The 21,408-nt window shown below is 41.6% G+C and overlaps 4 protein-coding genes across 4 annotated transcripts; 2 read left to right on the plus strand and 2 right to left on the minus strand.

The window, feature by feature from the left end:
• Window positions 1-109: 109 nt before the first annotated feature.
• On the plus strand, window positions 110-3,545 carry EAH_00044340 (hypothetical protein, conserved; the record flags this gene model as incomplete). The annotated part of the gene is made up of 5 exons (XM_013391660.1): window positions 110-211; window positions 953-1,066; window positions 1,181-1,249; window positions 1,358-1,514; window positions 2,836-3,545. Coding segments are annotated over 5 exons (1,152 nt in total), but the record flags the coding sequence as incomplete, so codon positions are not given.
• A 486-nt stretch (window positions 3,546-4,031) lies between these two features.
• On the minus strand, window positions 4,032-7,508 carry EAH_00044350 (hypothetical protein, conserved; the record flags this gene model as incomplete). Its single annotated transcript, XM_013391661.1, has 1 exon — window positions 4,032-7,508. One exon carries the CDS (start codon window positions 7,506-7,508, stop codon window positions 4,032-4,034), a length of 3,477 nt encoding a protein of 1,158 aa, XP_013247115.1.
• A 4,103-nt stretch (window positions 7,509-11,611) lies between these two features.
• EAH_00044360 (hypothetical protein) lies at window positions 11,612-12,267 on the plus strand (the record flags this gene model as incomplete). Its single annotated transcript, XM_013391662.1, has 2 exons — window positions 11,612-11,651; window positions 11,942-12,267. The coding sequence occupies 2 exons, from the start codon at window positions 11,612-11,614 to the stop codon at window positions 12,265-12,267; spliced, it is 366 nt and encodes a 121-aa protein (XP_013247116.1).
• A 1,211-nt stretch (window positions 12,268-13,478) lies between these two features.
• On the minus strand, window positions 13,479-16,721 carry EAH_00044370 (SAG family member; the record flags this gene model as incomplete). The annotated part of the gene is made up of 5 exons (XM_013391663.1): window positions 13,479-13,701; window positions 13,922-14,128; window positions 14,488-14,570; window positions 15,071-15,234; window positions 15,965-16,721. 5 exons carry the CDS (start codon window positions 16,719-16,721, stop codon window positions 13,479-13,481), a joined length of 1,434 nt encoding a protein of 477 aa, XP_013247117.1.
• Window positions 16,722-21,408: the final 4,687 nt, after the last annotated feature.

Here is a 21,408-nt window from a genome sequence, read left to right on the forward strand (position 1 = left end):
GTATATGTGTATGTGCGTGTATGTATGTGCGTGTACGTCAACTTTGATTTGTTGTATTATACTTGTTTTGTCTCTTTTTTCACACTTGGTTTTTAGGATATTCGCACAGAATTACGTGCGGAAGAAACAAGAAGGGCTCAATTCTTTGCATATGTCATCAAAGTTGGAGGCTGTCGCCTCTCGTTTGGATGGAGCATACCGCTCTCATCAGGTGGGTTGAGTGTTTTTGTTTATTTATTTGTTTTTTTGTCTTTGTTTGTCTTCTTCTTGGTGTTTATTTTTATCGTTGCCTCTGTCTTTGTCTTTGTTTATGTTTGTCTTCGTCTCGTTGCTTGTTTCTGTCTTTGTTTGTTTCTGTCTTTGTTCAACTTTGTCTTTGCTTGTCTTTGCCCTTGTTTGTCTTTGTCGCCGTTTATATTTTAAATGAAGACAAAAAGGCAGCAAAGCGAAAACAGAATGCAGACAAGCAAAGAAGTATAAATAAAATAAATAAATTGTTTTTCTCTCCTTCCTCTTAAGTTGAAAGTTGTTGCGCAGGTCTCTCTACACCTGACGGCCCCTCCATTTGAACCTGAAACAAACTATATTAATAATATTATCATTAGCATTATTATTATTATTATTATTATTATTATCACTATTACCATGACTATTATTATTACTATTATTATTATTTTGTTGATGGTTCAAGTACTACAAATAAAATAATCAATAAACGCAATGCACGCAACTCTAGACATTCTAATCACTGTATATATGCATGCACTTAATGTAAATTACAGCACTTGCCTAGAGCATAAACCCTATCCCTTAATCATACACACAGATATATATGCAAATGAAGAAATAAACAGGTGTATATATATATATATATATTTGCTAATGTATCGCAGCCAAATGAACATAGACCGCATGCATGCATGCATTATTCATTTGCATTTGTTTGCTGCAGCTGACGACAAAAATTCACTCAGTAGCTTCGGGGCTTTCTGGGGCTCTGCGGAAGTTGGACGGTTCCTCGTCTTTGAGGGAAATCGAACTCTTCTCCAAGTTGTTCGACGACCTCGTAAGCCCTAAACCCTAAACCCTAAACCCTAAACCCTAAACCGCGAATGGAAGTGTTTCTGGATAAATGCACGCACATTGAAATCTGTCTGTATACTTGTCTGGTTGTTCTCAGGATGTGCGGAGCGACTCTGTCTCGAGTCTCCTTGACGTCTCCACATCGAGCGCTATGCCTACGCAGCAGGTGAGTAGAAATATACTTAAAAAGATATTAGGATGCATGCATGCATGCATGCATGCATGCATGCATGCATGTACATACACTTGAATTTGTATGGATGTGTTTGCATAGGTTGACAAAGTGCTGACAGACGTTGCAGATTCATTCGGTATACAGCTGGAGGACCGCGTGGAGGCATCTGATTGTCTCTTAATATCTCCAGCAGAAAAACAACAACTGAGAACGAAACAAGACATGAATAATATCAATAAAGAGCTCCCAGCTGTCTGTACACCCCACGGAAATGGGGTGGGACCGCGCAGAATTGGAAGAGGCAATGAGAAAGAGACCATTATTAGACAAAGTTGAGAGAAGGGGCTGCAGATTGCTCTGGGTTGAAGTAAGCTGATTTAAACACGAAGAGATTTCTTTTAAGGGGAGTTTTTATTTTTCGTATTGTCATTGTTTAAGACATCGCATGCAGGATATCCAGCGCCATCTCCCTTTTATATACTCTTATGTACATATATATATGTGCATATATATATATGTAGTATATTATATATTATATATTATATATTATATATTATATATTATATATTATATATTATATATATTATATATATGCATATATACATACGCACACCTACATGCATGCATCTACGTATCTTTTATTTTCTCCTTTTTGATTTTCTCGTTTGTCTGCCTGAATAGAAACATTCCCATGCATGCAAGCCGAGCACTGCATTTTTATGTTGTTTTCTGTTGGCTATCACCGCCACCATACTTCTTACTGAGTAGTTTCATCAATCCCTACACTGTAAAACGCACAGAAATTGCCTTTGTTTTTAATTATTATATCTTTAAAAACCCTTTAATAGTTGGCGTTCTTTCTGTTCGCTTCGAGCCGCAACACCAGCGGTCGGTTCTGCTGGGCCTTTTTCTACAGGGTGGTAGATAGGGAGCTTTCCTGATGACAATAATAAACAAATAAGGATAATAATAACAATATAATTATTATTTATTTCATTTTAAGAATGTAGAAGCCAGTTTTCTGATTTTTAGTTGAATGTGCCGCACCTTTGCGCGCTGGGGAAACCGTCCGTTGCTCTGGAGGATTGCGGGTAGTTGAGCACTAAGGTATTCATTGTCTGAAGCCTTCATTCGTAGAAAACATAGGGAGAAGGAGAATTTAAAAATAAAAGTATTTCACAAATAATTTAAACAAAACATCTTAACAGGCCTTGTAAATCTTCTCCGGTTCCCGCTGCCCACCACCCACCATTGGTCGCTGACGCGGTGTACAGACAGCTGCAGCAACAGAAGTTTAAATTGAGAAGGAAATATCTACTATTAGTTTGAATTGAAGGCGTCACTGGAAGTCTTATTAAGTTTTTAAAATAAAATTATCTTTTTTCATTGCTTTCCTCTTCTTTTGAAGGCAAACGAGCAAACAAAGCCCTCAGCGGCAGATGTCTAGAACATGGGTTGATATGCAGCTTTCGCTCTGCTCTTCTTTAGAATACATCCTCCTCTACCGATGTTTCGTTTACTGCTATCCTGCTTTCTATCATCTCTCTATTTGATCATCTGTTGCCTCTCTACTCCAGCCTTAGTTGCTGCTTCTGAAGGCAAATGCCGCAGTGCTGCTGGCGCCCCTCGTCTCTGTCGTTTAACCCCTTTGGGTGTATGGGGAGGAAAGCTGACGTATGATCCCTATGAGACTCTGGGAGTGTCTTCAACTGCCTCTCTGGAGTCTATTCAGAAGGCTTACAGACTGAAAGCTCGCGCTTGTCATCCCGACATAGTGCGTGCTTCTTGTGCGGAGAGTTCGGGTGTACATACACCTGAAGGAGCAGCAGCAGCAGCGTCAGCAGCACAAGGGGAAGACGAAGAGCCATTTATTATTATAAATGCAGCTTATGAAATGCTAAGGAAAGAGGAAGAAAGGCTTTCGTTCGATAGAAACGGCTCAGGAGATGGAGGCCGTTTTGTTAAAAGGGGATTCAACTTCTCCGATTCAGGGAAAAAGCCAACAAGTCTCTACGATATAATTTCTTTGTTTACTGGAGACACCTTTCCGAGTTCTTCTGAGACAGCAGAAGAAGATGAAGAGGGCTACAACGCCAGTTATTACAGCGAAATAGAAGAAGATGATGATGATGATGATGACGAAATACCACTTGACTTGTTCTCTGAGTTTGATTTATTTGGAACAGAGAAAGAACATGCAGAAGAAGAAGAGGGAGAAGGCGAAGAAGAAGAAGGGGAGACATTTCCTTTTGATTTCAGTTTCGCCGATTTAGGTGATTTATTCTGAGCTAATTGCTTTTTTCTTTTTTCTTTTTTTGCTGTGTAGCTTTGAGAGGCAGTCTCCTTCATTCTTGTCTTTCTTCCTGTTTCTACTGCTTTAATTTGTTATTAATTAAAATCAATTGCATCAATTTTTTCCTGCTTCCCGAACTTTGTTTGAATTCTGTTTGGGACGGACTTCTCCTCTTGCTTCTCTTACCACTGCATACAGCCCCAAAAGGCAATAAATAAAGCAATGCAGCAGCGTAGCAGCAGATGTGCAGCGATTAAGAACAGAGAAGAAGAGAGATGTATAGTAATTGAATTTCAGGAGGAAAGGGATAAAATAAACCAATTAAACAAATTAAACCTTTTCTGCATTAAGTTTGTCGTTGGTTTTGTCACCGAAATAACTAAAAGAACAACAAAAAGAAAATTTTGCAAAAGAATAGCCTAGAAAGCTCTCTTTTGCATGTTGGGGTGTACAGACACCTCTGAACGCAATACATGTTTGTTATTCCCTTTTAATGCAGCAGCACTGTTCGTTTTTATTGGGTGTTGTAGTTAATTTATTTTCAAGAAAAAGCAGGCCCTTGGTTTCATTCGTTCCTGCATTCAACATAAAGGAAGATGAAGAAGAAGAAAACCCCTGTCCTTGTGCTGCTGCACTAGCGAGAATAAACGCAGCAGCTTCTCGCGGCTCTCCCCAAACAATCTTCAGCATCTCATCGAGACTAAGAGAAGAAAACCCTCTTTGTCTGCCTCCTGTAGACACCCCACGGGCCCCCCTCTTTCCCCCTGAGGCGCTGCGACCCCCGGAAGCGCAGAATGAATTCAAACGGTCTCCAAGAGAGTCCGTATTGCACACATTACTACTGCTGCTGCTGCTGGTGCTGCTGCTGCTTAGGGGGGAAGGGGTTTTGTTTGTGGGTGCGGGTGCAAGGCCTCCCCCCCCTGTCATTTTTGCAGTAAGGTAGAAGCCCTCGACTCTGAGAAGAAAGCGTTTAGGGTCAACGAAAGCAGCGAATTCTTTTATTTGAGTATCCTGCACCATCTCCCACGTCTCTGCAGCGCGTAGAGCTGCACATACACCTGAAATATCTGACGGAAACCAACCGGGGCCCCCCCCATCGCCAACGAGGCCCCTAGAGAGTATCCATGCTACTGCTCTGGCCCTTGCAGCTTCAAACCCTAGTCGATTGCAGCTAAAAGAACGCGAAATTCGTTTGCCTTCTCCGGGGGCCCCTGGGGGCCCCCCCCCTCCCTCTGCTGCTGCGGTGGTTTGCCACTGCACACGCCAAAGCTTCTTTAAACTGTCGTAGTAGACCCCCTTAACAGGAGAACGCAGACTAGAAATAGCCCCGACCTCAACAGCACCGGGTGTACATACACCCGAAGTGACGGTGGAAGGAGGAGGCGCAGCATCACATACTACACCCCCTGGACACAACGAAGATGAAATCAAAACCCGGCTGCTCGTACTGCTGCTGCAGGGGCACCCGCTAGACGCACCACTGCAGATCCCGCTCTTGCTGCTGCTGCTGTTGCTGCTGCTGCTGCTGCTGCGGAATGCGGCCTCTACAGTACACGGCTTGCAAGGGTTAATCATAGGGAAGGATTCTGCACACGATGGAGAGATCCGCGAAGGAGAGGAAACAGCTTGACTCTTCTCAAGGAGGAAGCTCTCTCTCTCGCTAGACAGCCCCCAGTGTTGGTGCTGCTGCTGCTGCTGCTGTTGCTGGTGCTTGAGGTGGGGGAGGCCCCAAGCACCAGCAGAAGTCAACGGAGAACTGCACAAGAAAGACACACTAGGGAGCCCCTGACATTGCCTTTTCGCTCGAATCCCTTCCGTCAAAGGAAGAGGTGAAGACTCTTCAAAGGGGGCCCCTAGGGCTGCTGGGGGCCCCCCTAGAGCTGCTGGGGGCCCCCACGTTGCCATCCCCCTCTTAGAGACGCTGTGACGGGGCCTCCTTCTTTGGGGTTTGTGCGTCAGAGCTGAGAGACCGGCTTTTGCGCTTGTGCCTTCCATGAATTCTGCAGCTGCTGCTGCAGCTACAGCTATATCTGCTACTGCTGCTGCCGCTGTTGCTGTTGCTGCTTTGCCCGAGTCCCGTGCTGCTGTTGGTGCTGTTCTTGACGTTGCTGCTGCTGCTGCTGCTTGCATACGAGAGGTCCTGACTTCACCGCCATTGTGTTTGCCTCCAGCAGCAGCTGCTGCTCTCTCTTGCTGCCTCCCCCCGTCTGGGGTGTATATACACCTGTTGCGAGTTGGTTTGCTTTCACTCATGATGTCTACGAAGCCATCCACTTCATCAATATAATCCAAATACTCCCGCAATGCCGGCTGCAGTGCTGCAGCTGCTGCCTCAACAATTGATCCTCGGGGTGTAAGAACAAAGTCTGTGGGGGCCCCAGGGGACCCTGGGGACCCCAGGGAGGGCCCCCTTGCTGATTGAGCAGATAGGTCGAGCCTTCCTCTTGAGCTGCAAGGAGGAAGGGTTATTTCTGCTTCTCGTTGGGTTGTTGCTGAGGTGTCTTGACAGCTCGTTAGAGTACCATAGACGGGGGGGCCCCAGCTGGTGTCTGGGGGGGCCCCTGAATTGGTTTGTGCTGCAGCATTTGCTGCAGCGGCTGGGAGCCCCTGAAGCAGCTCAAAGAGAGCTGATAAGCCTGCATCTGTGAAGCTTTCGAGCTTGAGGCCCAGCAGCAAGCCATGCAGCAGCGCCTCCTCCTCTTCTTCAGATAGCAGCAGAGACGCGAGGTGTCTGTACTCCTCATCCATGAAGCAGCGAATGCGTTCCGCTGCTGCTGCTTCTAACCGCTTTACAGCTGTTGATAACGCACGGCGAACAGATCGGTACAAAGAGGAACCCCCAGACAAATCTCCCTCAATGCTACGTGTTGCTCGTGCTGCTGCTGCTCCTGCTGCTGCTGTTGCTCCTGTTGCTGCTGCTGTTGCTGCTTTTGCTGTTGCTGCTGCTCTTGGTGGTGCTGCTGCAGCCCCCGCCGGTGCTGCTGGAGTCGTGTTTCCTGCTGCTGATGGTAGGACCTTGAAGGATCTACAACGTGCTGCTGCTGCTGCTGCTGTTGCTGCCGCCCTCGAGGTGTCCACCCGCTGGTGGGGTGGGCCGTCTGCGAAGCAAAGAGGGTGCCCTGAAACCGGGGGTCTCACAAGTTGCTGCTGGTGCTGCTGCTGTTGCTGCTGCTGCTGCTCCTGCTGCTGCTGCTGCGAGCTCCTCTCTCCCGAGGCATCAGAACTTGTCGTCTCGACCTCTGGCAGTATGTGGGGCCCCTCTAGGCAGCCCTGGGGGCCCCCTGTGCTGCACAATGCTGCAGCCACCTGCTCAGCGCTTGAACCGAGACGGGGGCCCCCTGAATGTCGTTTGTGTGGGTGAGGTGTAGGGGCAGCCGGGGGCTCAGTTTCTATGGGGCCCTTCAGTGAAGAAGAACCCTCAGCTTGAGACTCCGACTGTCTCTGCTGATGAACGGCTTCTAAAGGAACAGAGAATGACTGGGGAGGGGACGGCAACTGGCCGCGCTGCAGTGGATGTGGGGCCCCCAACCCCAAACAATTAGATGATGTGAAGGGAGAGGTCGGGTTTTGAACGTCTGAATTCAGACTCTCCTTCTGCTGCACCTCGCATAGATGCCGCTGCTGATGCAGCTGTGGATGCTGGTGCTGCTGCCGGTGTGGCCACAGGAGCTGCTGCTGCTGATGTTCGTGGTGCTGCAGCTGCTGCTGCTGACGGTGAGCCTGCTGCAGCAACTCCCCTCCAGCAGGTGCGCAAGGCGGAACTTCTTCCTGCGCTGTGCCGACGCAGCTTCTGACCTGACTGAGAAGAAGTGGCTGTTGCACCCGTTGGTTTTCTTGTGCTGTTGCAGATTGGGGTTGAGGTGCCTGTACAGCTGGTTGGGCGAAAGCAACCTGATTGGCGTTAGGGGGAGGTTCAGTGGGTTGACTCGGAAAGCGGAGATCGCAGGAGTCTAACATTTTAGATAAATGATGCAGAGGGGCTGCCCTCCCTTGCACACCTGCCTGCCGTATTACCTGCAGTGGCAGCAGCAGCAAGGGAGGGGCCCCCTACTCCCGCTGACTCTGTCGCTGCTCTGACGCCAAGAAGCCAAGAGGAAATCTATTTGCTGAAGTTCAAACGCTTGAAGAAGAAAGCCACTAAAACAAAAGCAGAAAGGCATAGGGGAGTGGGATGGCTGGCCTCGCCGCTCCTGACCACCCAAGTGCCGGTCTACTGCACAGCCATCATTTTAGGTGAAAGACCAACTACAAACCACTATATGTCAATTATGTAATCTGAAAAACAATAAAATATCACTTGAAATACCAGGGACCCTTAGAAGAACAACGAGCGGCGCGGGCGTTTCTGCGTTTGTGTTGTCTCGGGCTGAACGCACATATTGTCGGTTTCCCAGCTGTGTGGGCGAAGAGCGGCTTGAAACAATACCTTATTCTGTTGTAATTGACATTAAATGGATTTAAATTTGCCAGCTAATTGAAAACTAAACAAACGATAGCAGAAAAACAATGAAGACACACTTCCGAGCAACGCGCCGCCGCACCGTCGTTGCTACCCTCCAGCCACTAGGCAATGGCATTGCAGGCGAGGCAATTTGGGGTGGCCTATTGCTCTTATTGGTGCTTATTTTGAAGGAAGAACTTAAAATATTGATTTTTCATTTCGAAATGCTGAAAAATTCGAAGTTTTGCAGTTAAATCGATGGCTTTCCTGTGGCGGCGCCGGGCCTGCGCACTCGTGCACGCCGTTGCCTTGTTCGGTTGGTGTGGCGAACAAGAGCGAGACGAACTTGGGTGCAGAAACCTGCAAATTGACCGTTAAATAAATAAAAATATATTTAAATGCTAGAAAAATATCAGCTTTCCTGAGGTATAGGGCCTCTTTCGTTCTGTCGCCCACTGCTCTCGGGGCATCTGGTGTGCATCTGCAGACGGAAGGAAGAGTTCGCTTCAGCACTGCCTGCAGCAAATAATGTTTCTTCCAAGTTTATTTCTTTTGATTTCTCTCAGCCTTTCCAAAAGGTAATGCTGCATTTAAAGCGAGGGAAAGAAGACAGTCCAGACAAAGCCAATGACAACGCATCCAGCCTGGCTGCTGAAGCTTTGCGGAAGCTGCTGCCGAGATTCGAAGCCTGCACCGACAAAAGGACCAAAAAACAAGGATAATTGTTGAATAATTATTATTTTTAAATTAAAATATAAGTCTATTTCCCGCGCAATTATCTAATCCGTCACTGCTGAATGCGCAAGAACTCGATTGCTCATTATTTTGTGTTGGGCGGTGTTTAAGTTCTGCCCTTTTGCAAGTATATGTCTCGCCGCCGGTGCGGCGAGACATATATTTGCATTGTTTGTGTATTTTTGAGAATTTTCTAAGAATTAAAAACAGAATCTTACCTTTATATTTGCGTCGTTTTGCATGCACGCGCAACTTCTCCCTTGCTTTCTTCACGAAGAGGTTTCCGCACTCCTTTTTCGCACCTTCCTTCTGCTGCAAGTGCCTATTGTCTTCTCTCCCTTTCAAGACAGTGACCCCTTTCTAAAGATGTTTGAATTGTCTTGTTAACAAGAATAGCTAAGGTTTATTGGCGGGTTCCGCTCTTCGGTGAGCTGTTGGTAAAAACCATTATTCGAGTGGAAGCGTCGCTCCACAAATACTGCAGTGCAAGGTAATGAAGTAATCATAGACATTTTTTGCCAGAAGAGAGAGAAAATAAAGAAACGACAAATTTTTCTCGCCTCTTCATTTAACAGGAAAGAGGATCCCGAGAAATGCCTGCTCTTACGAACTTGAATTGTTGGCTTCTGTCAAAAGGCAAAGCATTCGTGCAACTTGCAAAGAAAAACATCAAATGCTGTTTTCTGGGAATATTTATGTGGCAAAACAAAAGACAGACTCTTCTTTTAAAATTGCTTTTAGGGGTATATGTTTGGGTTTCCAGATGTATTAGGTAAGTAGTCCTTCGTCGACGCGTTTTAGCGTTTCAGCAGTACTTGGGTTCAAAGGCGTTTCTTGGGTGTATATGTAGCTACAAATAGAATGAAAAATTATCACGTGCAGTTTAAAGTCCATAAATACAAACAATTCAATAACTAGGAGATCCGCTGCAGCAGCCGGTTATGCATGCGAGTGAAGAGGAAAGAAAACAAATTCATAAACAGATTCAAAAGCCGCACCATCAGCACCAATTGATGGTTTTTCGCTGTCTCGTAGAGAACAACCCCCTGCTTCTATTTTGTCCTTAAAGTAAGTAATTAATATGTTATTTCCTCTCCTTTTTAACCCAACATCTTAAGCAGACTCCCCTGAGCTCGGAGATAGGCGTCACATGATATCCCTAGGGTTTGTACAATCAAAAACTATATAAAAATTGTATTATATGCAAGTTTTCTTGCAGGAACATATGGAAGTGCATTATGCAGTTGCATGCATTCAATGCATCCGGACTGAAACCTTCAGCGGGGACCGTAAAAGCACTAAACCCTAATCGTAAACCGTAAACCCTAAATCCCAGGCCCTACGCCCGTCATGCAACCCTCGTCAACTCAACCTCTTACGATAAACCTTAATCTTAAACCTAAAGCGTATGCTTTAAATGCAAACCCTAATCACAAACCCTAATGATAAACTCTAATGTTTCATCCCCGCGCCGTGCATCTGGAGAAATATACTTGAACCGCAACGAAAGTCTACATAAACACCACATAAATACATATTTAAACATCTGCATAAGTAGGCATGAACATCCACATAAATATAAAATTCCTTGTTTAGCCCCTGCTGGATTCAAAGAGCCTGGAACTATTCTTTGTTTAGAATCAGTGCACCAACAGAAAAGGTCTTTATGCAGTTCCTTTCTCTTGAGGCTGCTGCAGTGTATGTACAGCATACCGACGTGTAATAATATAACTCGCACTTTATACCTTCAGAAATTGTGATGGAAATTCATTTGAAAAGGGAAATACGAATTCCCAGTAGACAGTCGTGTGCTGCATTTGCACCTCCGGGTGTCTCAACGTCAAAAATACAAGAAAGAGAGGCCTCTTGTACTTTGGATATCATAGCGACTCCTCCTTAATCACTCAAGCAATATATTTACATATATATAATATATAATCTATATAATATATATGTATATATATATCTGCGGATATACTCTAGAGAAACCTGAGTAGATGCGCAGATTCACAAGATTTCTGGAACAAGAGGCGAGTAGGAGTAGTGTTAATAGTAAAAAATTCTGGTTCGTTTTTGTGTTCTTGTTAGGCCATTTTGCTTTTTCTTTTATGCGTATGTACTCCAGTATACACTAAGTGACGAGCTCCTGCATCCAAATACCCGCATCAGCTGTATTGCCTCAGTAGTTGTACAAGAAATTATGTATTGTATTATGTGTGTGCAAATGCATATTTATTTATATTCGACATCAGTGTATATATATATATATATATATTTCTACATACATGTGCGTATGCGCGTCAATATGCAACAAATCGTACATTTATGTGCACTTATATATACATAAATACTAAAAAGATAATATTGTTTTGACTCTGGTAACGGCCATTTTCGCGTACTTCTGAATCCACTGGGTTTCGCACTTCTGTTAAGCGAGAGCGAGCTGTAATTACGCATGGAGCACTTCAACTCCTACTACGCTTCTCCTATAAGAAAATAAACCTAGGTAACGATATTGTTTTACTAATGATACAGTGCTGTAAAACTGAATGATTTGGTGTAGGATTTAGTATTTGCAATTATCCTCAACATTTCACCCTCCATCCATGCTAAAAGTAATTCAAATCTGTTTTTTATTTATAATTCGCTTTCTTTTATTCTCTTCTTTAGAATCTATTTCTATTTATAGTTCTCTTCCTTTATCCTGGGATGAGTCAAGCATCGAGTATGGCGGTCACATGGAGTGAGTAAAGTCTTCAAGGTAAGTTAGCCCTTGCATGTCATCGCATTTTTGTCGATAAAGTTTAATTCTTAATTACAAATATGTGCTTTTGTGAGCAATTTTAAATACTTTTCTCGAAAAGGTTGAGTTCTACTTGTACTGATGCTGTTTCCCTTCTGCGCTCTCACCACACCATGGTATGGTGAGATCGGCAGCCCCGAGGCGCTCTTCGCTCTCTCTCTGGAGACTGTAAAATGTAACTAAAATTTCAATAAATAGCAATAGTTTTACTGCGTATAATTGCAGTTAACTCAAAAAAGTTGAATTTTCGGGTGTACATACATCAGCTCGGTTTCGCTTGACTTGAGGCGCAGAGGATGATGGGGCAGCCATTTGTGCGGAAAGCTGCGGTTTTTTCGCGGCTTAGTTTGTTTTTGATGCTGTTAACGTCAATAAATATAATATTTATTTCTTTAATTGCATTTTCCTCAGCCGAATCCCCAGCTGCCGATCTACAACCCCCTCAAGTGCAAGTTGAGTACGCAGCGGAAGGCGATCAGCTTGAGCCAGAATTTGTTCTTCTTGAACAACGAAAAGAAGAAAATGCTTTGAAGGGGCATTCAAAGATACCTACTCCCCAACTAGCCTTGGGGGTTCTCGTGCTGGTTGCCTTAACTCTGCTTTCCCTTTTGAAGGTCTACAAGAGATTCTCCGAAGGAAAAGATGTAGAAAAAGGAGGAGAGGAAGAAGAAGAAAAAGAAGAAGGGGGAGAGTCTGTGGGTCTTAAACAATTCAATTTAATCAAAAACACACCTTAGACGAGAAACACCTAAACAGGACATCACCACCACCGCAGGCAAATATATGGATAAATAACGTACATATTAGCAGTACCGCGGATGTTTTAAACATACTTTTAAACTTTTGCATTTATATACTGAGTTTGAAATTCCCTCTATTTGCTTTTCTGTCTATTTTCGGTTTTTTTACACAATTGCCGCGTGTAACAAGACAAGGAATTCAAAGTGTTTTTATGTTTTGTTTTTATTCATTGCCTTCCCTTCAACAGTCTTTTTCTACCTTTCCAAGTTTATGCTTGTTAGTTGCCTCTACATAATGTACATATATAATTTGTGTGAGTTGCTTCTACATTATACACACATGTATATATATATATATATATATATATATATATATATATATATAAGCTTTCCGTTTATATTCGTTAGTTTTCTTTCCACGCAAATATTTGATAGTTGCATTCCTAAATATTTGTAAGTTACTTCTCGACGATCATGTACATATATATATATATATATATCTGCTTGTTTACTTTTTAAAATTTATTTATTTATCTATTACCTTGTTGTCGGTTCCGTGTATGCGGTTTCAGGGGCGGGTCCGCTGCAAAGATGGCTTATGCTATCGTATGGAAGATGAACAGTGAAGATGGTTTAATAATTCGTAATTGAATGATTGAAGTAAATGAATTGTTTTTTAAAAAGATAAATCATTGCAAAGTTAAATGCCCCAAAAAGATTCTAAGTAAAAAATATCTTTTAAAAAAGTGAAGCAAAATTAAATTGAATTAAATTATTGTGAAAGAATTAAATTAATCAAATTGCTTGTAAAAATAAAAAATTCCGACGATTTTTTTTGTAGGTTTTCGCGTCCGTCTATCGAGACCCAGCGTCTCTCTCAGCAACTGTTGCTGCCTTCTTTATTTTCTTTTTTAAAAATAAAATATTTATTGCCGTTTTTACGCGTTAGCGTTAGCTGCTGTTATGCCTTTCCTCTCCATACAGTGCAGCAGAGAGAAAGGTGCCAAATTTAGTCCAGCATTAAACAATAATTTATGCATATGTATAAATATAGTGTATATATATAGTATATATATACAGTATAGCACGTCGACTGTCAAATCGCTGCAGAGCCTTTTAGGTGTAAACACAGCTAAAAGCAAACTGTACATGCAGCGGAGCCGATGTGTCTTAGTGTTACGCCAACAGATGAATAAATAATTCTTTTCTCACGCTACTGCAGCAGCAGCAGCAACAGCAGCAGCAACAGCAGCAGTTAACAAGGAGAAGATAGGAGTTGGATATGCTGCTGCAGCTGCACCTGTTTCAAGATCAGCAATCTTAGAGCCTTCACTTTCTTTTATCTCGTGATCAGCAGCAGAACCAGGAAAATACTCCTTTCCATGCGACTCTACGCGTTGCCGCTTTTTCAACGCATTAAAAAACGATTTTCTGAGAAGTACACAAAACAAACAGCAACGAAAATAACTCAAAAACATCACAGACGGGATTCTCCATGCATGCATGCATGGAGCAGCAGCAGCAGCTGCTGCTGCTGCCGCTGCTGCTGCTTCAGGTGCGAGATATACTAAGGCTGCATCGCTAAATGAAGTATGCAAGTATATATATATATATATACTTGTATACAAGTTATTGCTTGTGGTGTACTTACGAGATGATAGCGCTGCCCACTGGTAAGGGCGGAGAATAAACGCAGAAGAAGACGTCTTTCTCGCATCCAACAGTTGCTGCACATCCAGCATATTTCGTTGTCTCAGATATAATTAATGCAAATTTCTGTGCGTTCTCTGAATGCCACGGGCTCTTCGGATCTTCAGGTGTATAGACACCCGGAGAGGAATCGTCTTTAACCGCTCTTCTGAAGAACAACACAAACACAATTTTCATCAACATGCAAATGCATACCCAACTAAACTCCTATCTATGCGTACTCGTATTTATGCTTATCCATCTTTATATATATCTATGTATATATATATACATATATATTTTTTTTACTTATTTATTTGGTTAGTTAGTTAGCTATTTATATTCTTACATATTTATCAATATATGTACACGTATTTATTGCTTACGGATATATACATTGATATTCATTTAAATATATATATCTAAACATATATATACACATATGTTTAAATATACATTTGCTTATTTATTTATTTATTTACTTGCTTTTTATCTTTATTTTCGTGTTTATATATGTATATTTCTTACTCAAGTTCAGAAAGCCCATCGAGGAAAGCGTAGCTCAGAGAGTCGCATGCACTTTTTGTTTTATTTATCATCAATTCGCTTAACTGAGACAAGCAACGCAGAGACAAGTTCAGATAATATACACCCTAGTATGCCTATAATATATATATATATATATGTTTATTGATTTGTTTGCTTGTTTATTTGTTTATTTATTTGGGATATGATATGCATTGCATACATAAATCCATATTTGAATATATATATATATACATATATATATTTAAATACATTTAAATAAATAAATAAAGATTATATCCATATATCATGCAAATACCGGCAGCTTTATCTGTGCGCTATGCGGATGAAACAAACAACGCAAAAACAAACAAAAACGGAGAGAGAAACCTCAACAAACACAAGCTGAGCTGCGGTGTAGCGAAGATTCACCCGACAAACAACTTAATATATATATATATACATATATATATTATTTATTATGGTGATACACACAGCATATATAAGATAGTATGTTAATTAGAACTGTAGAGTAGCCAGCAAGAACCCACTGCTTGCATGCATGCATGCATATCTATAGGCTTACTTTACTTGTTTTTGAGTGTGAATTTGGAGGCATTGTACATTTATTGTTAACAAATTCCATTGCTTTTGCTCTCGCAGCCTCAGCAAGAGAATCATCCGCTTTAAGCGGAGAAACCCACGTGTCTAATCGCGCTGTACGTATTTTGTTGTGAGTTAACAAACAGTCTGCACGAACGAGAAGAAAATAAGAATGTAAATAAACATTTAAAAGAAGAAAAGATAAAGATAAAGTTAAAGTTAAAGAGAATGATAAAGATAAACATGAAAACGATAAAGATAAAGGCTACACAATGAAAAGAAATATGCGGGGGGTCCTTTAAACAAACGCCGAAAACAACATTGTTATTTTCTATTCTATAAAAAATAAGACAGAAAATAGTGCAATAATAAAAAGGCATAAATGCGTTAAACACAAGCACAACAGAAAAGAAGAGGAAGCAGAAACCAAAGCAGAAGCAGAAAGCCAGCAGCAGCAGCAGCAGCAGCAGAGACTTGCGCAGAATCAGTAGCAGCAAACTACTGCTGCTGCAACCCCAACAAAGGACTCAGCACCCTATGGAGAGTCAACACCAGCAACAGCAGCAGCAACAGCAACAGCAACAGGACAGCCGCCTCAGCCACAGCAGCAGCAGCAGAAAGGCAACGACAGCAACATCAATAGAACCTCATACGAGAAAGAAGACAAACGCAAGAACGAATTGTGCATATAAGAGTCACCGTCCAATGCACACACACACACAACAGGAAATCGAGAGGCATTGGCTGCATGCAAAGAGAAGAAGCCCCAAGGGAGAAAGAGGGGATAAATCCCTGCCAAATGCACGCATGCATGCATGCATGCATGCATGCAGTAATCATAATTGCTTATGCTGCTTATATTTATTTTTATTCTCACGAGCTGTGACTTCCTCTACATGAGGGGGACCAGTGACAGCCGCTGTTCCTTCCTGCTGCCTGTGGGGAGCGATAGTCTGCATGCGCGGAGGCTGCTGCTTCTCTTGTTGCTGTTGCTGCTGTTGCTGTTGCTGCTGCTGTGGCTGCGGCGGCTGCTCAGCTGCTGTTTCTGCTGCTGTAGCTGCTGCTGACTCCTCAGCGGGCGCTGAGGGCTCTGCTGGGGCTGCAGCAGCTGTAGTTTGCTGCTGCTGATTCTGTGCAGGTCTCTGCTGCGGCTGCTCCTGCTGCTGACTTGCTGCTTCTGCTTTGCTCTCTGCTGCTTCCTTCTCTGAACTCGTGGAGCTTACGGAAGCGGATTCTCCTTCGCCTTGGGGAGCCTCAGCCTCGCTGCTTGCAGCTCTGGCAGACTCAGCAGAAGAACTTCCTTCATCTGCAGCACTTGCCTGCTGTTGTTGCTGCTGTTGCTGCTGCTGTGGTTGCTCAGTTTCTTGTTGTTGAGATGAGGCGCTCTGAGAGGCGCTTTCGGCCTGTGAAGCTTCTTCTCCTTCTCCTTCTTTGCTGGATGCTGTCTCCGGATCTTCTGCATTACTTGCTTCTTTTGAGGAGTCCGACACATCCGCATTGCTGCGGAGTTCGAGTAAGGAGGGACCGCCGGTCCGCTGCAGCGGCAAGAAGAGCAATCTGCCCTCAGCAGCAGCAGACAAGGAAGCTACAACAGCCACAGCTGCTGAAAACAGCAAAAGAGCTTCAGATTTCATTTCTTTCGAGGGTTTCAAGGCTCTCAAGAGGCTGCAAAAAGGGCGGCTCGCCAGCCCCCCCGTTGAGAGGAAAGAGAAATCAGCGACGGGTAGAAGAAGGCACTTTTAAAGTTTAGACAAAAAACCCGTCAATTAAAAACAATAAAAAGAAGTTCTCACTGTTTTTCTATTTTTATTCATGTTTTAGTGTTTCTTTCCCCCCTTACTTGCAACAATGAACAGTCAACGAGCTAAATTTGAATGGGCAGCCGACTTGGACCTCTGCGGTGTCTGTACAGCTTCGATCTCCCCGAGCCGAGTTGAATGATCTCACCTTTATACATTAAATTAGCTCTTTTCTACTCAATCTTTGTATAAGAAATGATTTATTTATCATACATTCATGTTTAATAGGCAGGCCTTCTCAGCCCGCTGCCCTACGGTCTTGCAGACCCGCAGAAGAGCAGACCTTGAAAAGCTACCGACTGTATAAAAGTACTTTGCCTTAACGACAACATATATATCTTTAGAAGCATGTTCTTATTTTAAAAGATTTCATGAGGAAGGTGCAAGAATAAGCAAATAAACGCAGGCTTCCACTTCCCGCCGGTCTCGAGCGCCCAATTGAAATCGGACTGTATGCGCTGCACTGCTGTCTACGTTGCAGCCTTTGTTTTTAAATGAATTAATAATCTTTATTCACATTTTCTACCTTTTGTAGGGGTTCAAACAGGACATGAGATGGGGGCTCGTTCACTCGCCTTGCTCTGCTTAGGAAGGCAGCGGCCCCTCAAGTAGTTCTTTTGCTTGCATGCACACAAACTCAAGCTGCTTCTCTGTGCAAATCAATATAAACATCACAGCAAAACAGTTATATTTCAGCGAAGACAGTCGGGCGTCTAGGGAGAAAGCGCATCGCCCTTAGACGCTGCGGTTGCATCCAGCTTGAAGAAATAATAAATAACGAACCTAACAACCCTATTAGACTGAAAACGATGCTCATTAGACAAGAGCACAGAACGAGTTCAACTTGTAAATTCCAATAGATATAATATATAATTAGTATATAATTAGTTTGCTGCGACCTCTCCGTTGACGCATGGAGTGTACATACAGTTGGATTTTGATGCACAGCAACATGAAGTCGGCTCACTGCCCTCCCCTTTAAACAATTATCAATACTGCTGAGCGTTGAAGAAGAACAAACTCTTACAGATGCACAGAAATGTTATTTGAACGGGGGATACTTAAGAGGCGCCAATCTATGCTATTTATGCGTTAATAGTATGTTGCAGTTCAGTGTGCATAAAGTATATTGTATATAAATATTTCTGATGCTTTCCTCCCTTCTTATTGAGAAACAGAAGAAGAAAACGAGCATCTTTATTTTTCTTTTTTATATTATCTGTGAACGTGAAAGTACACTGCCATTCAGGTTTTTCTATTGAATGCAATTTCTTTTCTTTTTTTCGTCTTTCTTTGCTTTTATTTGAGCTGTTCAATTCATATTTATGAATATTTGAACATGAATATTTGAACGTTTATTCCAAATGCACAATATAAATGAAGTTTATTTGCAGCTTTCTTAAAAAAATTAGGCAGGAAAGACTGCTGAAAAGAATATTGATTGGTTATAATGTCAATAAATATCAAACAATTAAACTCTAAAACGCCGAAATTAAATAATTTATTTGTTTATTTTCTATCTTTTTTGCATTTTCTTCGCATCTATTTATTGCATGCTTCACTCAACCTTTTTGGGGCTTCCTCGCCTTCATCATTCATCAAAACTTTTGCAATTTTCATTTATTTTTATTTCTTTTTTTTTTAGGAGAAGAGCAGCTTCATGTCGACTGCTACAGCGTTCAAAGGCTGGGCGTTCCATCTGGCTGCAACAGATAGCAATATATATATATATATATATACTTTAAGTATATAACTGCCGGCTGTATATATATATATATATATATATATATTATGCTTCTTATTGAAGCGTCTTTTCCTCTTCCTCAATATTTCTGCTTATATTGTGGTGTACTGCTTAATGATGAAGAATTTTCAGGCATTATAAAAAATTGCAGCGTCGGGATTGCAGTCTTAGAGTTTTGTCTTTGCTTCAAAAGCACCTTCACCAGATTGCTTCTGCAGCGGTAGGAAATATATGCAGAAAAGCAATTTCTTGATGCTGCTGCTGCTGCTGCACTTGCTTCCTGCTGCTGCTGCTGTTGCTCCAGCTGCTGCTGCAGTTGCCTCCTGCTGCTGCTCCAGTTGCTGCAGCAGCTGCGGCTACAGCTGCAGCAACTGAAGCATGCGAATTAGAGAAGTTAAGAAGAGGGTTGATCATTTAATAACAAAACTTTCTTTTCGGTATATCTACGCTGCATGCATTATACATTATTCTTTTAATATATTTAAAAGCATGCAACTTCATAAAGACACAAATTAACTATTCTTTTTTTCTTTTTGATGTACGTACACCCAACGCTTGGCTTTGACTCTGTCGCTGAAAAAATTGAAAAGAAGAAAATCGAAGAACATCTAACTGCTATAAGGGTCAATTGTTAAATATATACGTATACATATCCATATATATATATATATATTTGTATATATATATATATATATATCTGTATATAATATAATTGTAGGTCAATAGGAAGAATTTATCTTTATCTAAAGAGCAGAGGATGCAACAAATGCGCGTTGTGGGCGGTGAGGGCAAAGAAAACGCAAAAAGAGAAAATATATGTAAAATAATAAATTCAGAAAGATGATTAGACAGAGCAGCAAAGGCTATGATTGAGGTGTACAGACAGCAGAACAAACGCAAGTGGTGAGCCCCCTATGCTGCTGCATGCGTTGTCTACAAATCTTTTTGCAATAAACAATTAAAATAACAGAGACGAGCTGTTGAAGCTATTTCTTCTTTTTTCTCTTTTTCTTTCTTTTAATCTGCCTCCATACAAAACTTAACCTCTTTACTGCGTCGCACAGCTGCATGCAGCTGTCCCGCTGTCTATGATAATATTTATATAACATTGTAATATTATATAATAATTTATGTATATTATATTATGCATATACAGAATAATAATACAAGTATATAGATGCAACTATATATAGGCATATGCATACATATGTATATACATTATTTATATGTATATACATATCTGCTATCCATGTATATACGTTCTTTTACACTTAATATTTTGTCTTTGTTGTTTATAGTTATCCCTTTTTAATTTATTAGCGGGTGCATATTCATTCAGACAACAAAGACAAACTCATTGAAGTAAAGGCGCCTCCTTACACGCATTGCCTCTATAAACAAAATTTATATTAGACGTTTGAATTGCAGTGTCTTTGGAAGCTTTCTCTGTGCAGGAATCTGCATAAGACCTATATAATAAGCAGATCAACATACATATACATATATATAAATACATATATACAATATATATACATATATACTATATATATATATTTATCGCTTTGTATCTGTTAATAATAGAGAATAAGAGTTGCGTAGAGGCGACAAGTTTGTCAGATGTTTCTCCGAAATATATATATTTTGCGTGTATTTTTAATTGAGCAAAGAAATTCTTAAAATTTTGATTGAAATATAAAGTAGAGAACAGACAGAGAGAAGGAGAGAGCAAAGATGTGCGCTGGCTTTCCTACGTACTGCTAGGAGGATCTCGAGTGTATCTACATTATATTATTATTGAGACATGTTTGCAATTAGAATAATAAAAGAAAATGCATTTAAGTCATTTAAATGAGAGAGGAGAAGCTTGCGTTTAGAGACGGCGGAGGCTGGGGGTTTGAAGAGTATTTTCTATGCAGTAGAAGGGATATGTTTAGAGTATAATATGATGAAAATAATTTAAAATAAATAGAGATTTAATATATATTTCTTTTATGATTCAACAGACTGTCTGTACACCGCAGTGATGTAGGCCGCACAGAGGCTTCCTGCGTGCGTTTCTTTATTGTTTGTGTATATCTGTTTTTTGTTTGTTTTATAAGTAGTATTTGATGAATTTATTGTTTAAAAGAGAGTCATTTCTATCAAATAAAAAGCAGAAAATAGTATATATTTCTATAGCTTTCTCTGTTCTTCTCTTTGACACGTTTAAATGTATGCATATATATATATTATATATAATATATATTATATGTACATATGCATAGACATGCAAATGCGGTATGATGTCAGTACCCCTGCACTGTACACACAGTTTGGTTTTGTTTCTATGAGGAAAAATTTATTATTTTTGACGTCTTCTCCTCAACTGTATGTTCAGTAGAGCTATTTATCTTCATTTTCTCTCTCTCTCTCTCTGCCTCACTCTCGTCTAAAGCTGCTGCTTCTCCTAAACACGTGCGGCGGCCGCTCTGGTGCTGTGCGTTACATAGTCTGCTTGAATCTATACTAAAGATTAATTTTATCTTTTGTTTTGTCTATTATTCTCTTACTGGCGAAGCAAAACAGCAAACAAATCCACTCTCTACTTCTCCTACAGGGGGAGGCCCAGCAGACTTATCAGAACCTCCTTAAGAGCAGACAAACCTTAATTCGCTGTCTATTGCAGCATCTCTAAACATTTACAATACTCTTTGCTGCTTCAGGATTACTTCCAGTAGCACTTTATGCTGCAGCAACGCACAGCAGCGCAGCAGCAGCAGCAGCAGCAGCAGCAGCAGC

Source organism: Eimeria acervulina, genomic scaffold (assembly GCF_000499425.1).
Source record: "Eimeria acervulina Houghton genomic scaffold, Eah_scaff610, whole genome shotgun sequence".
Lineage (NCBI taxonomy): Eukaryota > Apicomplexa > Conoidasida > Eucoccidiorida > Eimeriidae > Eimeria > Eimeria acervulina.